The 24,364-nt window shown below is 41.9% G+C and overlaps 1 protein-coding gene across 1 annotated transcript; it reads left to right on the plus strand.

Moving 5' to 3' along the window:
- The first annotated feature begins 293 nt into the window (after positions 1 to 293).
- On the plus strand, positions 294 to 22,722 carry MKRN1 (makorin ring finger protein 1). The gene is made up of 8 exons (XM_055710755.1): positions 294 to 614; positions 8,114 to 8,242; positions 11,996 to 12,222; positions 18,352 to 18,578; positions 19,066 to 19,280; positions 19,984 to 20,094; positions 20,544 to 20,682; positions 21,104 to 22,722. Exons 1-8 carry the CDS (start codon positions 439 to 441, stop codon positions 21,314 to 21,316), a joined length of 1,437 nt encoding a protein of 478 aa, XP_055566730.1. The 5' UTR covers positions 294 to 438; the 3' UTR covers positions 21,317 to 22,722.
- Positions 22,723 to 24,364: the final 1,642 nt, after the last annotated feature.

Consider the following 24,364-nt stretch of genomic DNA (forward strand, 5'->3'; position numbering starts at 1 on the left):
GGCCGGCCGCGGGCCGTTCCTGAAGGCCGCACCTCATCAGGCCAGCGCTGCCGCTCCTCGCGGCCGGCTGGGGGCGAGGCAGCCCGAGGCCCACCTGCCGGCCCACGCCCGGCCCCGGTCCCCGGCGGCGCAGTCGAGGCGCCGCCCCCCCCGGCCCAAACGCCCGTTACGCTGCCGAGGCCGCGCGGGGGCAACGGCCGCGGCACCACCCTCCCCGCACGCTCCGCCCAGGCATTCCCCTCCGCCAATCGGAGCCGCTGTTAGGCTGGGGGGCGGTGCCCGCCCCCCGCCGGGACGGGGCGGAGCCGACGCGCGCCTCAGCCGCCCCGCTGTCCGTTGCCGGCCGTCCCCGGCGCCGCCCGGTTGCGCCCCGTCCGCCCGGCCGGAAGGATGCGCTCCCGGAAGTTCCGGTGCTGCCGCTGTGTGGGATAAACAGTAATGGCGGAGGCGGTGGCTTTGGGAACAACGGCGGGCGCCGCGGCGGCCGCCGCGGCCCTGGGAACATCCGCCGCCGCGGCCGCGGGAGCGACAGCCGCGGCTTTCGACTTTGCAGCCGTGCCGCCGCCCGCCATGGGGCTGGGAGGAGGCGGCTGGACCAAGCAGGTCACTTGCAGGTACGCGTTGTCCGCAACCCGGGCGGGAGCGGCCGCGGCCGCCCTGCTCTCCCCTCCCCCTCCGGCCCGCGGCCGCCCTTCCCCCCAGCGCGCGGCCGTTTCCCTCAGCGCCGCGCCCTTCCCCTCCCCCCACGGTCACGTACGCGCGGCGCGGGGCCGCAGCGCCCCCTCCCCCCTGCCCCGCCCCGCCCGGCGCCCTGGGGGGAGGCCTGCGGCAAACTGCGCAGCTGGCCGGGCCGGGCCGCGCCGCGCCCTGCGGCGGCCCCGGGCGGAAGGCGGCGCGCGGCCGGCCTTGTGGGGGATGTAGTGCTGCCGCGGGCCGTTGCGGAAGTACCGGCCTCGTCGGGCGCGCGTCGGGCCTAGGCTCCCCGAGCCGGGCCCGGGGCGGCGCGGGCTGCGGCCTGGCTGCCGCCTCTGCCCTGCGGGACGGGGGGTGTTCCGTGAGGGTCGCGTGTGGCCGCTGACCCGTTGCCGTGCGGCGGGCGGGGGCGGGGAGCGGTGCTGGCCCCTCGTGCGGTGCCGCGGGCCGCTCCTCATTGTGTGGCAATGCGACCGCAGTGGTCGGTGTGAAGGAGACTGTGGGACGGCAGGCCTGCAACCGCCTTCCAGAAAATGCGGTTAAGCAGGAAATGGGAAACGGTTAAAGTTCTGGCCCCTCTGAATAAAATTTTAAAATGGAACTGAATTCGTGACTGATAGAACAATAACTTCTTAAACCAGAGAATGGAAAAAGTCGTGATAGGCTGCGAAATGTGAGGAGTGCTGCTACTTGTGTTACACTAACGTTCTATATGCTGCGTCATTTTCTATTTGTGTTTCTCCTTTAAACTGTATTTCTGATAAATCTTTATATGGGATTATGCAAATCGTACTGCATATTGTAAAGCTTGCCAGATGGGCTATTTTTAAACGTTTATTGCTGTTCTGTTTGCAGGCTGAAAGGAATATAAACCAGTTTTCTGAATACAGAAATACATTTGTCAGTTTGTATGAAAGCAAGCGGTAGTCTAAGATTAGCATCAAGAACCATCTTCTGTTTTTGGGGTTTTTTTATTAATAAAATTGTAAGTTACATTTACCTGAATATGTCCCTGGGCAAATAACTTGCCAAGTCACTTGAAAGCAAAAAGGAGCATCCCTTGGGCAGAAAGGAAGAAGCTCTGTTGTCTGCGTATTTTTCCAGTTGTGCCAATTGCAGATTGAAAGAGCTCTATTAAGAACCGTTGCTTGGCTTTCGCAGGGAACTTGCTTGCTGTGTGTCTCTCTTGTGCTGTTAAATATGCCCTGCAGTTTTTAAAGCATTCCTGTTAACTGTTGGTAACTGGGTTTTTTTTGTTAATGTATCCATTTGATGAGAAGCACTGTTTCTCAGCTCTGAGTACTTCTGCATATAAAGAGTTTTCCCTGTTAATAGCCGGGTTAATATTTGATGTGTGGTAGTTAAACATAGGCCAGTGGTGAGGAAATGACCGGGAATGATGCTTAGCTCAGCTTTTAAGTGAGCTGCAAGGGTATAGGTTGGTGTTCCCTTTAGATAGAATGCCTCTGAAGATCGAAAGGCTCAGTTAAGTGAAATGGATTGGGGAGAGATATAGATAGATAGATAGATGTTCTCAGGTAACAAACACAATGAATCAATTTATTGAAGATAGCGACTGCTGTATTACAGAAGCAGTGAAGTTTGGTAGTGTGCAGTGGAGCGAGTCTGTAATGTGTCATGCAGTGAGTCTGTCTAATGAATATATTTATTTACAAACAGGATTAGTGGGAACTTAAAGCTACTCTTCTTTTTAATGGTTAATTTGTTTTAATGGGAGCTTAAACAGCAGTGAGATTTCAGCTTTGGACCTAATGAAAGTCTCTATTCTTTGTTCTTCTTGACTAATCCTCCTAGTTATCCCATTGCTTGCTTGCATATTTTTACAGGGCTATTCAGGTTGTAGGCAGAATAGCTTTTCTCAGGCTTCAAAGTGAAAATAACAACCCTGACTTGAGCTTCTGGGAATGTGTGATAATAACTTTGGTTTTCTAAGTTTAGTTTTAATAGGATGCATTTGTATTCAATCAAATAAATTTATTATTAAATTTTGATTTACATTTGTAAATGAGCTTGAGGATTTAACTGTGAGATGAAGGGGTTGAATTTCAAAACGCAATTATTTTTTTTTGGTAGTAGGTAGAGCAGTTTCTGTTTTGAGTAACAGCACAGTTCTGTTTCTTCATAGGCTTTATTTACTTCAGTCATCATATGGGTGACAGTAAATGCTGCCTGAAAAACTTCGGGGAAATAGTCTCTTCAGTATAAGGACTTAACACTTCATGGCTGGTGAAGTAATACTGCTGTTTCAGTTCTTGCCGCTCCTTTGAATACCTGTTATGGTAAATTAGTTCACTAATGATTTTTACTATGCCAGCGTGATATCCTTGGGATGGTATCTGAGTGAGAGACACAATGACTAAGATGAAGGACTTGAGTTTTTCCTAGACATCTAGTTTTGCAGATGTTACCCTTCTGCTTTTCTTGCAGCTAAAGTGTAGCAATCTCATGGTTAAACATAGGAATGTACCATGTTCCTTAAGAGATGATGAAAAATAGATTTCTTGCATTGCTTCTGTGGTTCAGCAGTGTTCAAGGCTTTTGTAGTGTGTAATAATTTATCCTTTTGTCTGGAATAAACAGGGGAATAAAACTAATTTATAAATACTTTTTATTTAATATTCTGATCCTTTTGTTATTGATATGTTTGAAATGGTAAGAAAAATGTTCTTACCAAGCTTCTCTGTCCTTCCAGTTTCAGAAGGATACGTGGTTTTATTGAGCAGTGATGTAGCAAACATTTTTTTTCCAGAGACTTGACACTGTTAGCTCCAGGTACTTGCATTTTCCAGATGTCTTGCAGTAATGAAGGTCATCAAGTTGATGTAGATATGTTACATTTCACTTGTTTATTTAATACCTGAATACAAATAAAAACCCTTAGCAACTAATTGGTGTACTTTGAAAAGTGGTCTACATGTTTGTATTTTTGCTGTTCTTTCTGAAAACCTAGATCAGGTATTATCTGTCTTTTAATATGAAGACTCTGAATAGGTAAAGTATGGCTTCTTAATTCATTGCAGCTCTAGTCATAAGGTGTGGGGTGCAAACTTCTTAACAGCTTGCTTGTATTGCCCCTTTCTTAGCTGCTCTGTTCTGGATCTCCCAGTAGCTTCTTGTTGAAGGACATTATGGAGAAGAAGGGGCAAGGAGGTAAATGCTTTTGAGACCTACTTTGTTTCTTTTCCTTTTTCTTAAGGCTACTAATTCATGTAGAATTTCACTGGCCACTCGCATGGCTGATGGCTCCTGTGCTAGAACAACGTGCCTGGCCTCTTCCCCGCTACCTTCTTCCCTGAGAATTCTCAGTCTCTGTGTGACACCTGAAGAAGCTAATGACTGCAGCTGGCTGCTGTTCTGAGGTTCCCTGTCTGCCAGTTGTGGCAATGTCTCAATTTTGAGGGAGGTCTGTTGGCTGATGTGACATTCTAATTCAGCAAAACCCGTCGTTTAATAAACAAAAATGGGGTTACCTAAAATCAGAATTAAGTGGACCTGAACAAACCATACCTGAATAAGCAAACCCATTGCAAGCTTCAAAAGCTAGGGAAAGAAGTATTGTGTATTGATTTCACTAATAGGATTACAGTGGTAATGACTTAATACATAGGAGGGAGTATCTGAAAGAAGCTGGTGCTGGTCAGGATTTTAGACTGGAGTTATATGTGTTTTAACACTGCATTGTCTTTTTGATAAAGGCATTACAAATTCTTTTTCTGTAGCTTATGGCAAGTAATAGAAATAATATTCATGTAACAGTGGAAAACAAAATCTTCAGCAGGTTATTATACTTTAAAGCATCATGGAAATCAAGGTCATTGAAACCTGGATAAACTTGGGACATTTTAGGCATTCTAGTAAATGAATTGTAGCACTTGTAACACTTGATCCCCCTACAGCAGTTGGAGACATGATTAGGTTTATGGCCTTGGGCAAGTGTTTTCTCTATACAGTTTCCAAAAAATGTCCACAGGATCTTGTGTACAATTTGAGACTTTCGGATGCATAAAGCCTGATTTCTGTGACCTCTTTTTAAGTACCCCATGAAAATCAGGAGATTCTATTTTGATCAAGGCATCCATAACTAGACATGAATTGAAATGTTTTTCAATGATAAAATGCCAATGCAGGCAATTACTATTTTTGGGTGGTGGTTTTGTGTATTGGTATCACTCATGTTTTGTACAGTTGTGCAATGAACCGATTTGGGGAGATCATCTGGGTTTGGACCCCTGTCAGTTCTCTGGTCTGGTTCCCCATGCAAACTCACCAAATCACACTGGTATATCTGAACAGGAAAGACAAAGCGCTCCACTACCAGAATAAGTGCTTTTTGGATGAGAGCATCACAGGCAGTCGGAGAAGATCAGTTCCAATACTTGATCAAGTTTTGCTTTTTTGAGATGAAATTATATGTGTTCTTATTACTTGTCAGAATGCAAATTTCAGGTAGCGTTCTGGGCATCACTGAGTGAGGCAGGTAATTAATGTATTTCTCAGTTTTAAGGATCCTTTTTTCCTGTAATGAGAAACAAGAGACTGGTATTCCTGCTGCGTAAAGTTACAGTTAAATTGAATAATCTGTGTGTGTAAAGGTGCACTCCAACAGAAGTTTTGTTACCTTTCACCATAAGTAATTCACTCTGTTTAATTTTGACATGACCAAAGCACACTTCAGCCAAATGGCACAATTTCACATGTAAGGTGTTAAATTCTTTGTGACCTTAAAGTAAAAAGTCTTACCTTTTGGGTGGGGGCAGAGGAAGGTTGGTGTAAGCCTCAGAGAAATAAATTTTTCTCTCCTCCCACCCCAGCCTTCTCATTGAAAGGGTGCTGAGTTTGCTGTGTAGGATTGCAGGCCTTTTAAAGTGACATGTGGATTAAATTGAGCTTGTGAGTGTTTCAGGTTTTTTTCCCTTCATAGCCTACCATCTTTATGTAATGAATTACAACAACTTTCAGGGTTATACAGAACCTGTATTTGCAGAGGATTTTCTAACATAAGCTGAGAAAGGAGGAAGGGGACTTGGAGTTTCCTCTGTCTAAGCAGCAGTGGGAGAGCCTAATTTTGAGAAGTATTTAGAGTATTTATGTTGACCGAGTACTTTGCAACAGAAGGTTTCACTCCAGGCTGGTGCCTTTCTTTTAGTCACTTACTTCAGCCATGGTGATGTCCCAACACTTTGTTGGCTTAAGGAGCAGTGTAGCTGTGTGCTGTGGCTGAGCAGTGATCTGATCTAGATTAAAAATAACCATGGGGGCAGCAAAAGGAATGTCAGGTTACATCTGAAGCCATTTCCTGATCTGAGTCAACAGGTGGCTGTGAAATTGCATGCCCCAACACATGGGGGAAGCAATGCTGTGTGGCAATAAGCAAGGGGTAGAGATAACACTTGTTAAAAGAGCAAACGTTCAACAACCTGGATGATTTTTTTAAACCTATTGGTGTGACTCTTATTTCTTAAGAGCAAGCCAGAAATTGCAGTTATGTTCTGGTTTCATGAGTTCGCGGGTAGTTGTTTTTTGGCTTTGAGTGAGGTAGTCTGGTGTGTGGGTGGTGAAAGAGCTGGGGTTTTTCTTTGCCTTTTTGTTAACAGTGGAAAGTGCTGGTTATGGAGGGTGGGTTTTTTTTTGTTTTATTGTCGCAGCACCTCATTCCTGGTGTGTGATGGCATAGCTGTTTACATCCACCTGGCAGACCTGACTAAGGTACTCCTCTCTCTGGGGAGAAGATCCTGCAGAGCCTCACCTTGGTCTTACACCGCTTATTGTTATGTAGAACCACATTTCCTACCTGGCTACTATGTGGCCTCAGTATACAGGCAGTGGACGGTTTTGAGTGTGGTTTGTAGCCTGATGGCAAGTTATCAGCTGGTGGTTTATAAAACCACTTCAGATGGTTTTGTTCTTAGTACCTTGAATACGCCACTGATTTTGCCCTTGGAGGGTTATCAGCCCTCCTAAAACTCACCTCAGGTTCTAATATCCCCAGTACTGGGTTACAAATGTAGCTCTGCTTATGTCCTTTGGTGAATTGTTCCCTTGGATTTACCTGACTTCTCAAAAATATAGTAGATTAAGTACCTATGTAGAAGTTCGTGCACTTCAACAGCTTGATGCCTTTTAAGTTTAGGAATATCAGCTTGAATGTGCTGTTTTATAAAGAGCTATCCTAATCTTAGTTTGGACTGCTGAAAGGTGATCCTTCTGTCTCCTGCTGGCTGTGCTGCTGTGTGGCTGCCCAGTCAGCTGGTTGGAGGACGTGGTTCTGGTGGCTTTGGTGGTAAGTGGTGGAAGTATGCAACAGGAGGAGGGCAGGGCTGCCCCTTTCAGCAGCAAGATAAACTTAGACTGGTGTAATCTGCTTCTCAGTCTTTTCTTGAGTGGTGTTTTGTATGAGACCCCTAACAAATTTTATTGTTTACCAGGTCTTGGTATTTCCAATGAGTTCAGAGTTTGCAGCTGACTTGGTATCTGGAGGCCAGTGCTTCGCTTTCTAAACCAATGTGTCAGTAAACATGTTGATAGATTCAGTTCTTACATAGGTTTGGAGGTTTAGGGTTTTTTTCTCTTTTTGCTTGACTGACTTCTATGTGGATTGGGATAGATGTAGTTAGGCTTGTGTTTTCAGTTGTGGTTTTGATGTGAACATAGTGAGTACGGTGCCTTGAATTTAAAGACGTTTTAAATGTTAACCTAGAATACACAAACAAGTTGAAAATGACTGTTTGGTTTTCTTGAACAGCTGAGTTTGAGGATGCTCAATTAAACTTCCATTATTTGACATGCTAAAACTTAGTAACTGTCCTCAAAAGCTTTGAAACCATGCAGTTCTTTCAAGACGGGCAGCACAGTGTTGAAGCAGGGTGGTCCTACTGATTATTTGGCTCCTCTGGCAAAAACTAACGTCTATGTTTTGTCAGATGTAATTATCTATCACAAACATGTTTTGCATTCTTGGAGAGGAAATTACTTCTGATTAGAATTATTTACAAATGCTAAATAGATTAAAGCCCTCAGGAAAACTGTTTAGGGTGTGGCTGATTTTGAATCTTTGATTCAGTAGTGGGCTTCTCAAAAGTTTTTGTTGGTGTGAGAACACAGGGGCTACAAATAAAACTTTGTTCCTATCTGCTTTGTCCTTGCCTCTTTCCTCTCTGTGTCATAGCCCAGCATAAGGTTTGCTTTGCAGTTTTTTTCAGATCTTTGTAAGCATTGGTCCTGAATGTGCAGTGCAATTTGCTGGAATAGCTAAGGTTTCATCCTTCCTCAGACATTTACTTGTATGTTTATACTGGGACTTGGTCTTACGCCACTTCTTGATTTACAGAATAACTAGTCATGAAATACTTTTACAGCTTCACTGCTGCTCCTTAATTAACAGTAATCTTGTGTCTTGCAGATATTTCATGCATGGAGTTTGCAAGGAAGGAGACAACTGTCGCTACTCCCATGACCTCTCCACTAGTCATTCTGCTATGGTGTGCAGGTATTATCAGCGGGGATGCTGTGCTTATGGAGATCGTTGCAGGTAAAGGAATGCCATTTACCATCTTTCAGGGGAGTCATTTCAGTAGAGAGCTCACAGAAAACCAGTAAATCTTAATTTTCCTCTTTCATTGCAACTTCAAAAATTTATAAAAATAGCTTCTTTTCACAAACTGCCTTCTCTTGCTAAATACTGTAGTGTTTGCTTTGCTATGCAAATAAATAAGCAAAGGCAAGGCCAGAAGAGAACTGGTTTTTGTAAAAGGGCTAGTTGTCAGGGTTTGTGTGTTTGTTAATGAGTAGATGAATTAATTGAAGTCTGAGGCTACATTCAGACTAGCTGAACTGATGGAACTGACTTAGGTCTGGTAAGTGATCATAAAAGCCTGAACAGGTAAGATTCTCACACACACCACACCACCATGCCCCCCCGTTGTGTGTGTCTTCAGGAATTGCTACTCTGACAGTTGAACTGTCATCTTGGAACTGAAACTGGAGTGGAGTCCTGTAGGTTCTATCGTGTTGCCTGTACCAAATGGCCCTATGTTATGAAAACATGACTTAACTTATACCACTGAAATTGTTAAAAAGAAAAAAATGTGAAGAAAGGAAACTGTTGCACTCCTAGCATAACAAAGCTTTACAAAGGGTTAGGGGTGTGCTCATCATCGTAAGTTCAATTTCTTAAAATTTATCAGGATTTTTAACATTGTGTCTTGCAGCAGCTCTAATACATGATTACCATATGAAGTCATGACACTAATATTTAGTTCATAGCTTTACGTTCATGTTTAACATATGGCTGCTATGTACAAGAAAGATAACAAAAATAAGCATCTCTGTAGCCTTCTCTCTGCCATTGTTGCTTTCTTGATCATGTAGATCAGTGGTCTCCAAACTTGATCATGCCACCATATAAGTGAAATGTTTTTGAGCACTCCCTATTTATTTGTTTATAGGTTATATATATCTGCTACTTTACTAATATATTATGTACATTATGAAACATACACAAAAATCAGAATTTGAAAGACTGTAATAAATATGAAATAATATTTTATAGATGTTTTGACAGTCTAAACCCATTGTTACTTTCATTGAAAGCCTTAATATTTTTTTTACTGACAGTAACGTTGATTGAGTATGCTTCCATTATTTTTTAAAAACTTCATTTAACATTTTGTAATACAGTGATTTGAAGCTCTTGTTCTAAGTTCAGTTTATTTCAGTACTGGTGTGGTGCTATCTCTGTAACCTTACCATGGAATCCTTGTTTTTTCATTCCAGTGAAAGCAGCAGCTCCTTCAGTGGTTACACTTGAACAATTTTTATTAAAGTTGTTGACTGTTAAGTATCTCTTCCAGTTCATCTTTTTGTCTTTATTAAAGAAGTAATTTGTTGAGAATATATCTATCTCTTCTGGTACGTCTTTTCTTTAGTGGGTCACAAAAAGGTTTATTATTGAAACAGAACCTAGCAAATACCATAAGCTGAGACGTGTTACCAACAACTGGACTTTCATCCAGGTGTGCAGCAAACTTCCCACTCTGAAGAAACAAGTATTAGAAAACATTTCCAATATTCAGCAGTGTTTTCTGTGCATTTCCCTACAATCTTTGCTGACAAAGGAATGTGTTTTACTTTGTCACCATGTTGTTTTCCATAGGTTATTTCAGTAACTTTTACCACAGCAGAAAGAACAAGTAGTCCAATAGTATGTGGCTTTTTGTCTTTCACTGTTATGTAAGAAGTTCTCAAAAGAGGCTTATAAACATTTATTGTGAAGTTTTGTAAAGCACAGGATTGAGTATCGCATGATTTGAAGCATCTCAGAAAAAATTGTAGAGGTTTGTCTTCATGATCTGGGTGTTTAGATTTTCAGTGTCTTGCTAATTGTGATGGCTTCATGCTGCCATTGGCTAATATCCCAAGGCACAATATACACTGAGCCCCCCCAAGTTCTTGTCAGATCTGAGTAAGTTGGCTTTGTCTTTATTTTGCAGCGTGGCTGATGAAGAGCTCATAATAGAAGTGTTAGCTCTAACATTTCCTGGTTGTTTGCTTTTGCTCGCATTACCAGTGTTGTCTTCAATCCACAGGAATCTTTTTAAGCTATTTGATCAGACTTTGTCAGGGTTAGTTTAGGTAAAACAAGATAATCTGTCGATCCGTTCAATTGAGCACAAGCAGACTGCATTGTGTTGCAGTATGCTGAAAGTGAACGAACAAGTGAGGGTGCATCTGCCCCACTGTGTGGTGGAACACCCACTTGTCCTTCAGGACACCTTGCACATACCATACTTGAGATCCTCTGACATACAGACTGAGGACATTGCTGTTAATTTTTATGTTAAATATTAGTAAAACTTATTTTTTAGGAAAAAACTTATTTTTTTAGGAAAAAAAATGACAGGAGTTCTAGTATTTTCTTCCTGCACCCCAATGGGTTGTCTTGCTTGCCTCATAGGGTGCTTGCATACCACTTTAAAGGCCACTAATATAAAGGTCTGAAGGCATGACTTTCAAATTTGTGCTTCATAGCTTCCTTAGGATTTCAAAGCTGACATTTCATTGGGAGCATTTCTTTAATATGCAAGAACTGACAAGTTGTGGATGCCCCATCCCTGGAAGTATTCAAGGTCATGTTGGATGGGGCTCTGAGCAACCTGATCCAGTGAAAGGTGTCCCTGCTTATTGGGGAGGGTTTGGACTAGGTGATCTTTGAAGGTCCCTTCCAACCCAAGCTGTGTCATGGTTTCATTTTTCATGATTTCATGACACTGTTGGCTTCAGTCTGATACACGGTTAATTAATCACAGTTGTTTAAAAGCTACGTGTGATCTCCAAAAATTCCCTCTGTTTGTCCTGGAAATCAGTCAGCAAGTGTCTTAAGACTTCAAAGGTACACCTGTAATTTATTTTCCTATGTAGTCTACTAGTTGCTGGAAGACAGATTTTTGAGGGAAATAGCACTTCTCTGTGGGTGGTAGGGGATCAAAGAGTTCTGAGCATAGTTTTCCACAGTAAGTTGAAACTGGCATTAGAAATAACTACTAAAATTCAACATAAAATCTGAATGAGGAAAGACGCTCAGGTAGAGAGGAAGACTCATTTCTGTTGGTGGGGATCTCTGGAGCTCTGCTGAAGGTTGAGCAGTTTAGGTCATATTTCCCAAGGCATTGTCCAGTCAAGTTTTCATTATGTGCAAGGATGAAGGTTATGCAGCTTCTCGGGGCACCCATTCCAGTGTTTGACTACTCTCACAGTGATTTTTCGTTTTTTCCCCCCTAATACCTAATTGTAACTTCCGATTTTTTGGCTTGTGTGTACTGTTACCCTATCGCTGCACCTCTGAGGAGAGTCTGGCTGCATCTTTCCTGTGGCTTCCCATGAGGTAGCTGAAGACGGCAGTTTCTGCTCTTAGTCTTTTCTTTCTAAAGCTGAATGAACTGATTAATCTCATTTGGTAATACTACGCATGTGTAATAGGTACATGACCAGTTTTGGACATAACTCAAGTTCATTCTATGTCAGTTAAGTAAGAATTGTGTATGCTGCTCCGTTTCTTCCAAAATCATTGAGAATCTTACTGTTTTCTTAAGCAGTGCTGACAGATTACACGAGTGGAAGCATGTGTTGATAATGGGTCATCAGTGGCTTTCTCTTTCAAGCCATTTCTAGGTTTTCCTTCTGAATGCTGTGTTTACATCTTAATCTGTTTATTTCCAGTACCTTGAGCCACTTAATGGAAGTATTTTTTTGTGAAGAGTTGACATGATGTGTTTTAACGTTTTAGATATGAGCACACCAAGCCACTGAAAGAGGAGGAAATGACTGATGTGGACCCAGATGCAAAAATTTATCCCTCGGTATCCTCAGACTTTGCATCACTCCCTGAAACAGTTGAAGAATTTATTGCTGAGATGGAAGATGAAAATGCAGATCTGGCAGCTGCAGGAGTAGGTGCTGAAGACTGGGTGAATGCTGTAGAGTTTATCCCTGGGCAGCCATACTGTGGACGTGGTAAGCTGATCATGGGTTAACAATAAATTTCTGTCATGGGTTGACAATTTATATGTAATGCATTTATTTTAATGCATTTGAGTACAGCTGTTCATACTTATTACTCATTTCACGTGATCTGTCCTTAACTTATGCTTGAATATTCCAATGTGAATAGTTGGACCATTCCATATCAGTTACTACTGCTGTCCTTACGTTCCAAAACCAGCTATCCTTAAAGACAGTCTCTGCATAACTGACTTCCTCTTGTTATGGCTCTGAATGACTTGGGAGAATATCCTTCTTTGAAGTTTAGTTTGCATATGTGATAGGAGAAGAAAATACTCGGGGTGCAATTCATAGCGCTGCTTTGGAAAGATAATCTTGCCTTTGTTTTTGGGGTGGGTTGGTTTCGGGGTTTTTTTTTGTTGTTTTTGCAGTCTTTTAAAGGTTCTTCCAGTGGACGTACAGGTTCCTCTAGAATGAATTGATGCCTAATGCTTGCTTTCATTAATCCCCTGGCAATTTGAACCAGAGGTTGAAAATAATTTATTCTAGTTACCTTTCACATGTGACAGCTCATGTTGAGAATGAGATTGAAGAACCTCAATATGTGGACCATACTGTTTGGGTAGCATACTTGTCATCTGCTTTCCCTGCAGAAAGACAGCACAAAGATTTAAACTTTTCACTTAAAAGTAGGCTGAAGATGTTTACTTTAGTGTAATTTCTGATTATGTGGCTCTCTAAAACTGAAGGCTTACAACCATGAGTACTCAAATAATGGTTGAATCCAAAACGGACGCCTTGTGTCCAGAAGAGTTTGAAGTTGTTGTACAGCATTCAGATTATACTACTTTGTCTCCACAGCAATACTTGGATTCTCACATCTGAAAAGAGGATTACATTCTCAATATTACAGGGTGCTGCTGGAGCCTGTTGTGATCTGAGTTGAGGAAAGAAATGGTCGAGTGACATTTTGCTAGTGTTGTTGAGAAGTTTGATTATGGAATTTGGTCTATCTGTGAGTTGGGTATAGTGCAGAGGAATGAAAACTTGTCTTCTACCTGTTAATATGTCACCTTGTCTCATAAGGGATACAGCTTCTTTGTACATTGAGACAAAGGATCTTTGTTTTTTACTCTTTTAATCAGAATAGAATAATTTAGGTTGGGAGGGACGTCTAGATTTCATCTAGTTGATTTCCTGATCAAAGGAGGGTCAGCTATGTTGGGTTACCAGAGTCTTTGTTTAGTTGAATCTCCGTCCTTGGAGATGTTCAAAATGCCATAACTGCTGGGCAACCTTTGCAGTGTTTGACTTTTTTTCCACAAGGAAAAAGTCTTCCCTAGTATGTAATTGGATTTTTCCCTGCCTCAGCTTGCCTTCTGTGTCTTGTCCTGTGAACATCTGAGAAGAATCTGGCTCTGGTTTTGTGGTTTTTTGTTTGTTCGGTTTCTTGTTTGTTTCATTTTTCCATTAGGTAGTTGAAGATAGCAATAAGACTGCTTCTTAGGCTGAACAAGTCTGGTTTCCTGAGCCTCTTTTTATGAGCTTCAGACCCCCCCTAATGGCTGGGTGGCTCTTCACTGGAATAAATTCATTGCTAGTTTGAATAGCCAGAGATCTTTCAAGTACACCTGCTTCTTATAGGAGAGCTGGTGCTTTCTCCTAAATTTAAGTGTTAAAGGTTTTCATTATACCTTTAGCTTGCTCAGTTTTACTGAAGCTGTTTCTTTTTTAGAGGGTCAGGCTTATTTTCATGGAAACTTGGGGCAGCCACAGATTAAGTAACATTCTCTTCCGAGTCTTGTTTCAGATTATCTTTTTTGTATCCTTTGAAATTTGGTGTGTTTTAATGTACAAACGTACTCAGCTGTTTCTGTTCTGAACAGTGCTACATGATGCTAATTCCCCTGGTGACTTCTTAAAAGCTGTGTTTTAAAAACTTTTTTGAAGCCACTGTCTTGATTAAGCTATAAAAGTGAAGAACCTTGCTGTAGTCATCAGGAATATGTGTGCAGTGTGTTCCACAGTGTATATGTTAAAGCCTTACAGATTACTCTTGTTAAATGCCTGGAGAAACGTACAGATGCTTGGAAACTTTAAAGTTGAACCTGTTTCACAAGTTAAGCTAGAAGCCTATGTGTTTCAAGTTGTCTTACAAATGGTGCAGATTCAGGGTTGGCAGTTCAGCTATGTGCAGCTTGGGTTGTAACGTTAATCTTTTACTATGAGACAAGACATTCTGCTAATGCAAATGATTCTCTGATTTGGGACTAAACACGATGTCTTGAAGATGACCTTGGGGCCTAGCAAAGAAAATAGGGACAATTCTTCAGGTAATCGCTTGTTTGATGTACAGATGCACCGCACTTACACATTTGTTCTGCTGCTACTGCTGCTAGATGTTCTGGAATAATCGAGGGAGAGTAGAAAGGCAGAAATAAAAGAAACACTGAATTGGTTTGCTGTTGCTTGCTGCTACAAGATGAATGCATTTGATGCTACCAGGTGTGTTCTAGAGTGAAAGGAGGTGGTGTGTGAATTGAAGGTAATGAACTGGTTTTTCCAGTAGTATGAATTTAACCCTGTGTTTTGCTGCATGACTGGATACTGAATAAAAATGGACTCCAAATATAAAAAGAAATGTAGTTTATTATATTTCAATATAATAAAGGAAAATATCATGCAGTATGATAAAAGGAAACAGTACTAGTTATTATGCACAGTATGATAAAAGTAATAAGAGCATTGTAACACTTCACAGTAATGATGTGATGCAGTAATTAAGAAAAGGATGCATCACCAATTACCACCTTCATAACATCATCCAGGCCCACACTTCGGCTGGGAAGCCCCATTGCAGCCGTGCCAGGAGTCTCTCGGTAACTGGGAAGTTCCTATGTGATGCATCCACCTGTGGGTGGGGCTTCTGACCCAGTCCCAGAGCTTGCCCACCTTTATACTCGGTGAAGACAAAAAAGCTTACATACCTAGTGTGTGCAAGCTTTTAAGTTTGTGCCAAGTGCAGACATGCACTGTCTCATGATCCATAAGGTCCACACATGCCAAGGACATTGGCCAGATGTCCGAGCTTGGTCACGTTACTGTCGTTGACACAGCTGCACAGAATATTTGGATGGATGGTCCTGCTCACATCCTGCTTGTTCAGGGAGCCTGGAATAAGCACCACCTGTCAGTTTCATTAAATGTGATTTATAAATTGTCTTTGAGCTCCTTGAGTTCACTGTCCAAGTTAATCAATTCCTAATTAAATATCTGATCAAAGACTTTCATAAACAGTATTCAATCATCAGTTAATCAACTTTCACCACATCCTGTTGACTGAGATGGGCAGTGAGAAGACAGGGATTGGGTCCACCTACTGGATGGTAGTGGTTTTTGAAAGCAGCCGAGTTGTAGAGACTAAATGTTATTCAGGGATGTTGGATTCAGGGCTACTGAGGCAGTGAAATCTTGCGAGTTTCTCTAATTTTGCTTTCAAAGAGGAAGCAAAACTAGCCGATACAGTGCAGTAGATAGAGGAGACATGCATGCAGGGCTTTAGGTTATGGAAGCCAAGATATTCAGAAATGGAAATACTAATGTAATTTGTATTTCATAGAAAAACAACACTTGCTGAGGGGAAGTGCTGGAACAGCACGAAGACTGGGACTGGAAAACTGGTGTCGCTTTCTGCATGTTTTTCCCTCTCCTACCCTCTCATACTGTAGAAGTACCTAGAGCCATTATTAAAAACTGACGTGCGTGGATCTGTATCTTGTTTTCTAGATGTCTATAGTCACTAAGAACTGATTGGACTTTTTTTGTGCAAAGATGGTACTGTGGACTGGGCTAGAATTTGGTAGCTGTACTGTGCCTGTTGACTTAAGTAGTTATTGTTGGTTTGTTTAACAGCTCTGTACTTTGTACTTTTTTTCTGCCAAGACGTGAAGCTCTGCCCTCTCCTTCAGTGGACCAGCATATGGGTTTCTAAGTCAGTCTCTGGAAAGGCATGTGTGTGTGTGAGACTTCGAAGCATTTATTCTCAAAGAACCTCAAGTAATATGTGTGTCCTATGAATAAAACCCTTGTGAATAAAGTTTTGACAAAAAATATCCTTGGGGGGGAGTGCAGGTGACTCTGGAAAAATTCTCTATTAAGAGAAGCTTCAAATGTGCCTCCTCTTTCATCAAAGTATGCATTTTCCAGGGATATAGGATTGCCTTAAGCAAAGATCATCTTGCCAGTCCCATTAAAAGAAGTACTGTATCGCTCGGTTCTTTTGAAACTTAGCTGCATTTGTCTGTCTAGTAGGCTTCTGCCCATCCCCATACTATGATGTATCAAACTCACCTTCCCTGGTAAGGGTCAAACAAGATTCCAGAATCATGTGAATCAATTAGGTACAAAAATCTGTAACGTTAACCAGAAAAAAAAGCACTTGCAGAAATGACAGCTGAGGGAATAGAAGCTGACTGGTAGTTGTGGTTGTTGTTGTTACTTCTTTTTGAAATGGAGACAAGGATTTCAAATTGGGGGGGTGGGCGAGATTTCAGTTTTTCATGTTGTGTTCAGCTACTCAGAAGAGTAGGTAGAGCCTAGTATATGGTTGTTTGTGAACTGGCATCAAGAAAATTAACTGGAATTCATGGGGGAGAAGAGGTAATGAAGATTTTTTGCTTGGGAGTCTTACCAAAAAACGAGGTTACAGTTGACTTGTTATTCTGTTTGTTCACTTGCTTTTGAAAAGTATGTTTCCAGCAAACAGACTGATCCAGGATCAGTGGCGAGTGACCTTTAAAATCAGAGACTGTTCTAGAAGCAGATTCAAACTTATTTTGAGAGCTAATATTTTCCTCTGCTTCAGAATCTTCCATATTCGCTTATCCCCCAAAACTATGACCTCTGAGGGACCTGCTTTTCCTTTTTCTCTACATGTCCAAAAGCTAACAGGCTGACTGACACATGCTTATTGTATCTCTTTGCTCCATGGAGATGAAAACTGCGAGTGTACAGCTTCTCCAAATCTAGTGCTCGAATGGCCTAAAACAGTTATACACTTTTTTTATAGTGGTATTGACTTTACTCTTGTAACAGGTACTGGTTGTGTAAATGAAGTCCAGTTTCTCTTCGTCCTGGTATTTATTCTGAATATAGTAATACTTTGTTGTCCTTCTGTGTGTGTTACATCTTCAGTTTCAAACTGACTGCTCTTTGTCTTGTAACTTAGTTTATCATCCTGCTTTATAGAATGATCTCCAAAGGCTGTTTGAGCTGACACAGACAAGCATATGTTCAAGAGGCATGGGGAGAAGTGTTAAACAGCAGCTCTCTAAATGGGGAAATGATATGAATTTCAATTCAGTTTAGAATTAGATAAAGGAGTTTACTTAGGATTTTGCGAAACTGAAGGCCAGCTTAGAATGTAATGAAGACACCCTGAATTTCAGCTTCTTAAAGCTAGGTTTACGTGTCTGACTGATAGACCAGATACCTGTTTAGGATAGTCTTTTTGGCAGATACCTAGAATTGAGTTAGTTGGGTGAGAGAAGTGGATGCAGCTTTTGTATAATTCATAGAAACGCATGGGTGTCTAGAAGTGAAAGTCTGATGTTCAGGCTGAACAGTGACATGCTAATTAACCTGCACATAAGGAGCTACTGGTGTTTTATAATGCTGGATACACCTTTATTGCTTCAACTGTGTAATTTATGGGAAAAAGCCTATTAACTTAGCCAATATGAAATCGATTCTCAAAGCAGTGAGAGATTTGTAACCTTAATTGTTGCTGAACCAGAGTTTGTATATGAATGCCTTTACGCTGCTGTGAGGACTAGTGAGATTTTTCTAGTGCAGACCTAGTCTGTAAATGGATCTGAATCTGACCACTGAAACTTTGACAGCTTTAATCTTGTCTGGGTTGAAGGATGAAGAAATTGGTCATGCTTTCTTGAGTGGGAAAATAACTGTTAGTTCAGGCTGAGAGTATGTGAAACTTGGACTGAAATGAACCTTGGTTGTTTATATTATTCTATTTGGATAACTTGAGCAGGGCTACCCGAAGATTACATTAAAACAACGTATTCTTGCTCCCAGTGATCTAAATTTGAATGTATTGCTTACTGTCCTTAATTCTCTTTCCAGCTGCTCCTTCCTGTGCTGAAGCACCCTTGCAGGAAATGGTGATTGAGGAAGAATATGAAAAGCAGCAAGCAGATGTGGAGATGAAGAAGGAGCTGTGCCCCTATGCTGCAGTAGGAGAATGCCGTTATGGAGAAAACTGCGTGTATATCCATGGGGATGTGTGTGATATGTGTGGGCTGCAGGTTTTGCATCCAATTGATGCTGCGCAAAGATCCCAGCACATAAAGGTAAGCAAACAACTGTCTGGTGTTAAACAGCTTTAAGTTATTGCTTCCTAGCTCCCTACCATCACTTATCACCAGTTCCCTTTCATTCGAAGGTGCATGCAGGTCAGGCAGTGAATGAAATTCCTGTTGTAAACTGGACTGTTTCCTGTTAGGGCCATAATCAAAAGGAGTTGAGTTTCCTTATCTGTGCTGGGAGAGCAGTCTGCTTAAAGATACTAAAGCTTTGTTCTTTGCCCAGTAAAGCTGGATGGTCTTTCAGATTGCCTTTTTCATGTTTAAAGGCAGTGCGTGAAGAAAGGAATTTGAACTCTGAATTGATTGTTCCCCACTATATGAGCAATACTTTTTGAGGATGAAGATTTTTCAGCTTAATCATACTCCGTTTGTTATGCAAAACAGCAGAGTATAACTGAGCTTAAAAACCTGCTTAGGGTTCACCAGATGACCAGTTGTCTCTGTAGTTGTTCTCTTTGTCTCTCCTTTTCAGTCTTGCATTGAAGCTCATGAGAAGGACATGGAGCTTTCCTTTGCTGTCCAACGTAGTAAAGACATGGTGTGCGGGATATGCATGGAAGTGGTGTATGAGAAAGCTAATCCTAGTGAGCGCCGCTTTGGGATCCTCTCCAACTGCAGCCACACCTACTGTCTCAAGTGCATCCGCAAGTGGAGGAGTGCTAAACAATTTGAGAGCAAGATTATAAAGTGAGGCACTTTCCCATTTCGATTGTGCTTTGTTACTGTGGAAGAACTTAGTAACTTGTGACAACTTGCAACAGACTTCCAGATGCAGACTGTATTTAATGCGTACTAACTAGTTTGGAAGTGGAATAATTCTTAGGGGTGACATTTACACTCAGATTTGGTTAACGAGGATTAAGTTTGCAAAACTCACGTAATGGTAGCAAATAACTTTCATTTATTTAGTAGCATGTTGTCCAATGGTTACTGTTTTACATTTTGGACATCTAGCCAGGAACCTGAAAACAGGTTAACCAGTTCAGAATGTATGCTTCTTAATTCATTACTGACCTAGATCATTAATCAGTTGACAGAACATTTCTCCATTTAAAGGCTGTTCTAAAAAAAAACCAACAAAGTTCCAATCATATAAATACAGAAATCATACCAAAATAAATGTATTTAATTCTAAAGAAAAAGGAGTTGTGTGAAGTGTTATTTCAAGCTTTTCTGAGACAAGCTGACCAGCTGCCATTGCCATTGAGTTCTTGAAGGAGAGAGTTTAGGCTATCTTCATGTGTAAGAGAGAATCTAGATTGAAAAGCTCATACAGCAAGTGTGTGGGTACAATATATCTTTAAAGATGGATATATGCCATGACTTGTTATATAGGGGAGAAAGCGCCCTGTAATGTGGAATTTTGCAGCACAGTCTGTTCATTCCCCAGGTCCTGCCCAGAATGTCGGATCACATCTAACTTTGTCATTCCAAGTGAGTACTGGGTGGAAGAGAAGGAAGAGAAGCAGAAACTCATTCAGAAATACAAGGAGGCAATGAGGTATGAGTACTGCAGCCTTTTGGCAAGTTGAGACTGCAGAGATAAAGGCACATCCGGAGAAGAAGGGTGTGGATGTAAAGCCCTCTCGCACCTCCTTTCCACCACCACGTGTGAAGTGCGTCCTTGCCTATTGGCCCACAGATGCATGCAACCATACAGTCGCAAAGCTGTTCCTGTGTTCTTTGACCTCCGTTTTTCCCTTCTATCTGCAAAACACTGGTGGTGTAGCCGTAAGGTAGTACGAACTTGTGCACTGCGAGCCATCAGTGTCCCTGTGCATGCATCGGCCCACACACTGTAATACATCATTTCTGCACATAGGTGTTACACTGACAAAATGCCTTCAGCTCCAAATGGTACCTGAGATCTTCTTGGACTACAGGTAAATGCAATTCTGAAGTCTGGTTGGGGTCTGCTGTGAGTAAGGGTTGCGATATTTTCCTTTCCAGCAACAAGCCATGCAGGTATTTTGATGAAGGCCGTGGGAGCTGTCCGTTTGGAGGGAACTGTTTTTACAAGCATGCCTACCCTGATGGCCGCCGAGAGGAGCCACAGAGACCCAAAGTGGGAACATCAAGTAGATGCCGGGTCAGTGCTGCTGTTTTTTGTCCTTTCTATACAGAGTGCAAGAGGGTTTTGCGTTAAATCAGCTGCCTTGAGAAGAGGAGAGGGAAATGTTGGCTTTTTTAATTTCTGCTAGACCTCTGTAAAGGTGAATTTGAAGGAGGCAGTGGTCTGAAGTTTGTGAATGCTGGAGGCTGAGATGGAAAGAGTAAATTTTTAAAACTTTCCTAGTAGTACACAAACATACTGAAGTAGAAATGTTGGTTAGCATTAGTAGGTTGTGTAAAGGGTGAATTCTACTGGAAGTCAGTATCTCCCCAGAAGAGAAACATGATTTCTTGCATGTCAGAAAGTACACCAGGGGACTGAACCATGTCAGCCTCTGGGAAGACTACTACCTTGTGCTGCTTGGTCACCTGGGGAAATACTTGTGTTCAATTCGCAGGCCCAGCGAAGGAATCGGTTCTGGGAATTCATTGAGGAGCGGGAGAATGGGGATCCGTTTGAGACCGACGAGGATGAGGTGGTGACCTTCGAGCTTGGTGAGATGTTGCTTATGCTGTTGGCAGCCGGAGGTGACGATGAGCTAACGGATTCAGAAGATGAGTGGGACTTGTTTCATGATGAGCTGGAAGATTATTATGACTTGGATCTATAGCACCTGTCAGTGGCATGTGGACTGTTGTCTTGGCTTCAGGCAGTAGCTATTACCTGTGGTGTTGTGGCAGTGCCTGTGTTTCTCCTAGGCAGGCCGATCAATTCCAGGTGCTGTTGTAATAACTTTTACCCAGGGTCTGTCTCTTCCCATCCCCTCCCATCCCCTCCCACCCCAGGAGTGTTGTTTTTCCTCTGTTTAAACAAATAACAAGAAATAAATCTTTAAAATGTTAGTTTTTGTAAAAATAAATTTAACTGTCAAACAGTTAGCTTAGGTTTGTTGCTTCATCTGTGTACCCAACAGAGTTCACCCAGTTCCAGGGTTAAAGTGTTTACAGGACTTCCACACTCATTTTGAAGAGCCCAGATACAAAAATGAGCAGTGGCCATGCAGTGGGGATGTAAATTGGCTGATGGCCTTTCTTCTGACTTTGTACTGGTATTTCTGACTTCAGGCCAGATAAAAATACTCTTTCTGGCATCAGCTCCGTTCCAGCCCCCTCATGTACACATCTTCATTTGTGATTTTGGTCTCTTGTTTACTTGCACATTACTATTACTACTGTGTAACCAGAACCAGGTGTGAATGTTCTGGGTTTTTACTGTGTTTAGCATGAAAGGAAGATGTCTTTGTGAAAGGAGAACTCTCTATGTGTATATACAGATAAATGTAGAGTTGGACCTCAAGGATGGGGAGACTCTGTGTACATTAAAATAACAAAACCATCTTTCATCCCCTCTTGGTGCATGAAGTCTAGCCTCCAATTGGACATGAAACTGGTTTAGCGGTCTCAGCCCAGTCTGTGGCAGTGATCTTAACTAACTATTGCTTAACTTAATACATGGCACTCCCTAATACACCAGCTCTCTTTCATGTGTATGATTAGGGTTGTTCAGGAGCAGAAATCCGGTTAGCCAAGGTGGGGTCAGAGGAATAACAGAGAAGCCCCTTTAGCTTTATTGCTCTGTAAGTTTTAGAACTTGGTGTAACCACTTAAGCTGTAAGCTTTGCTAGGAAATAGCTGTGCCTCTCAGCTGGTTTGAGGTACACGTGCCTCTTGGCATCTGAGTTGGGCAGGTTGCCTGGTAAAGCTGCTCAGTTTATGTGAGTTACTGCTTACAAAGGCAGTCATGCAGTTTCTGGCTGTAATTTGCATTGAGAAATTACTTTGCCACCAAAGCCCCAGCACAAGAATTTTAACCTTGCATTACATTATTGCTGTTTTTTATTGACTTGTGGATGCCCCGTGATCTGTTCTCCTGCTGCTCTTGTCCCCTAGACTGCCTCTCCTTTCACTTTTAAATGGAATGAGAAATTGTTCTGAGGTCTATAACGTATTGTTTTGCAGCTGCCTTTTGTAAGAAGCACTTTTCCCAAATAAAAAAAATCAAAAAAATTAAACAGAAGCCTGTCTGTTCTTTTAAGTTTGAAGCTTCTGTGTTTTCAGCTTGATTTGTGTGCATGTGTGTTTCTGTAAATACAAAGGCATTTATGCCACTTTTTCTTAACTCCCGCAGGATCATGTCACACTAATACAGAATTTTACCTTGGTTGTAACCTTTCCAGCAGAGCCTGTAACATAAGGAATGCATTCTGAACAGACAGCTGGGACAGTTGAACTGTTGAAGGAATATACGGGGCCTTTAGTGGGGAACAGACATGGCTTGCTTTCTCCGAAGTAAGTCCCGCACTGTGGTGTTCACTTTATTTGTCCTAAAGAAGGTCGATTGTGGTACATATTCTGTTGATAGTTTCCTGTTGTAATGCTGTTTGGACAGCCAGTCCAACCATTGCTGCAGGCCACTTCCTGAGAATCCACATGCTTTAAGCTTGTGTATATTCAGAAAGAGGCATTCTTCTGCAGAATTACATAAAGTTGGAAGTAAAATACTAGACACATAGTCAACCGAAAAGTTTAACCGAACAGTCTAAAACCATCATTGGTTGGTTGGTTTATTTTTCCCAGAGGCAAGTAGCAGAGGGCGAAAAGGATTTAAATGTAATTTGCGCAACGGATGTTTGAAGCTGATACAGGGAGAAACAGAGAAAAACGAAGGGCTTTGAATAAGAGCTAGCCTTTCCTCCCTTACATATAGTGAATGTGAGTTGTTAGCATCCTATTGGAAAGCTGTATTCAAATGTAAGTTTAACAAAGATTATGTTCTGGTAAGATGGAAAAAGGTAATATAACAGCCACAGAGCACATGCTTCAGCTTTCCTTCAGAAGGGGTCAGAAACGGCATGCTTTACTCTTTGTGTGGGGGTGTGTGTGGCACAATGGCTGCTGCTGCTTTTAAACCTTGTTTCTGTGTGTCGTAACAGGGGAAGCTGAGAATATACAAATAAGTGGTTGGCTTTGGGTCTGTCTAGCTACAAGGTGACTGATGTTGTCAGGTGCATTGTGGTAGGTGGTTTCTGTTGATCTCTTGCTTTGAAGTGTGCCGTGGTTCTTCCATAAGTTAAAGGACTTGTCATCGGGGAGCACTGCTGTGTGTGACTTCCAGTATGCATCTTGCTGGTGGTAGGCCTGTTCCTAAGCTTGCTGTTGGGCTGATTTCCACCCTTCTACCCCAAACTGGAATGACTAAAGAGAGCAGGGCCTTTGAAATAAGTATGTTAGTAAGCTGCTATGTTTTTCCCCTGTTAGAACAGGAATAAATTCACTAGAACTAAGGCAAGCTTTCAGTGTAAAAATACAGAGGGTGATGACTTAGGTACTTGCTTAAAGAAAATGTAGCACAGCCTAAGGTATAGAAACGGAAGAGGCCAATGAGGGTAGTGTCAAGATTAAAAAAGTAAAAATCCATAAAATTCCACCAGCAAAATAGTGGTTTCAAAATGAAAATCTTAAAGATGCATGCTCTCACTTGAAGTGCCTTGACTTTACTCCCTATACAGGAATACATACATGTGGTTTGACATAAAATTTTGCATCTTGTGGTAAGCATATGGCTGCCCATTCTGCTTGGTCTGAATGTGATCCTAGAAGCAAAGAGTGCTTCTTACAGCCTCTGCTGCTTTAGTTCAAATTTTGATTGTAGTGCAAGG

This window comes from Falco cherrug, chromosome 5 (assembly GCF_023634085.1).
Source record: "Falco cherrug isolate bFalChe1 chromosome 5, bFalChe1.pri, whole genome shotgun sequence".
Taxonomy (NCBI): Eukaryota; Metazoa; Chordata; class Aves; order Falconiformes; family Falconidae; genus Falco; species Falco cherrug.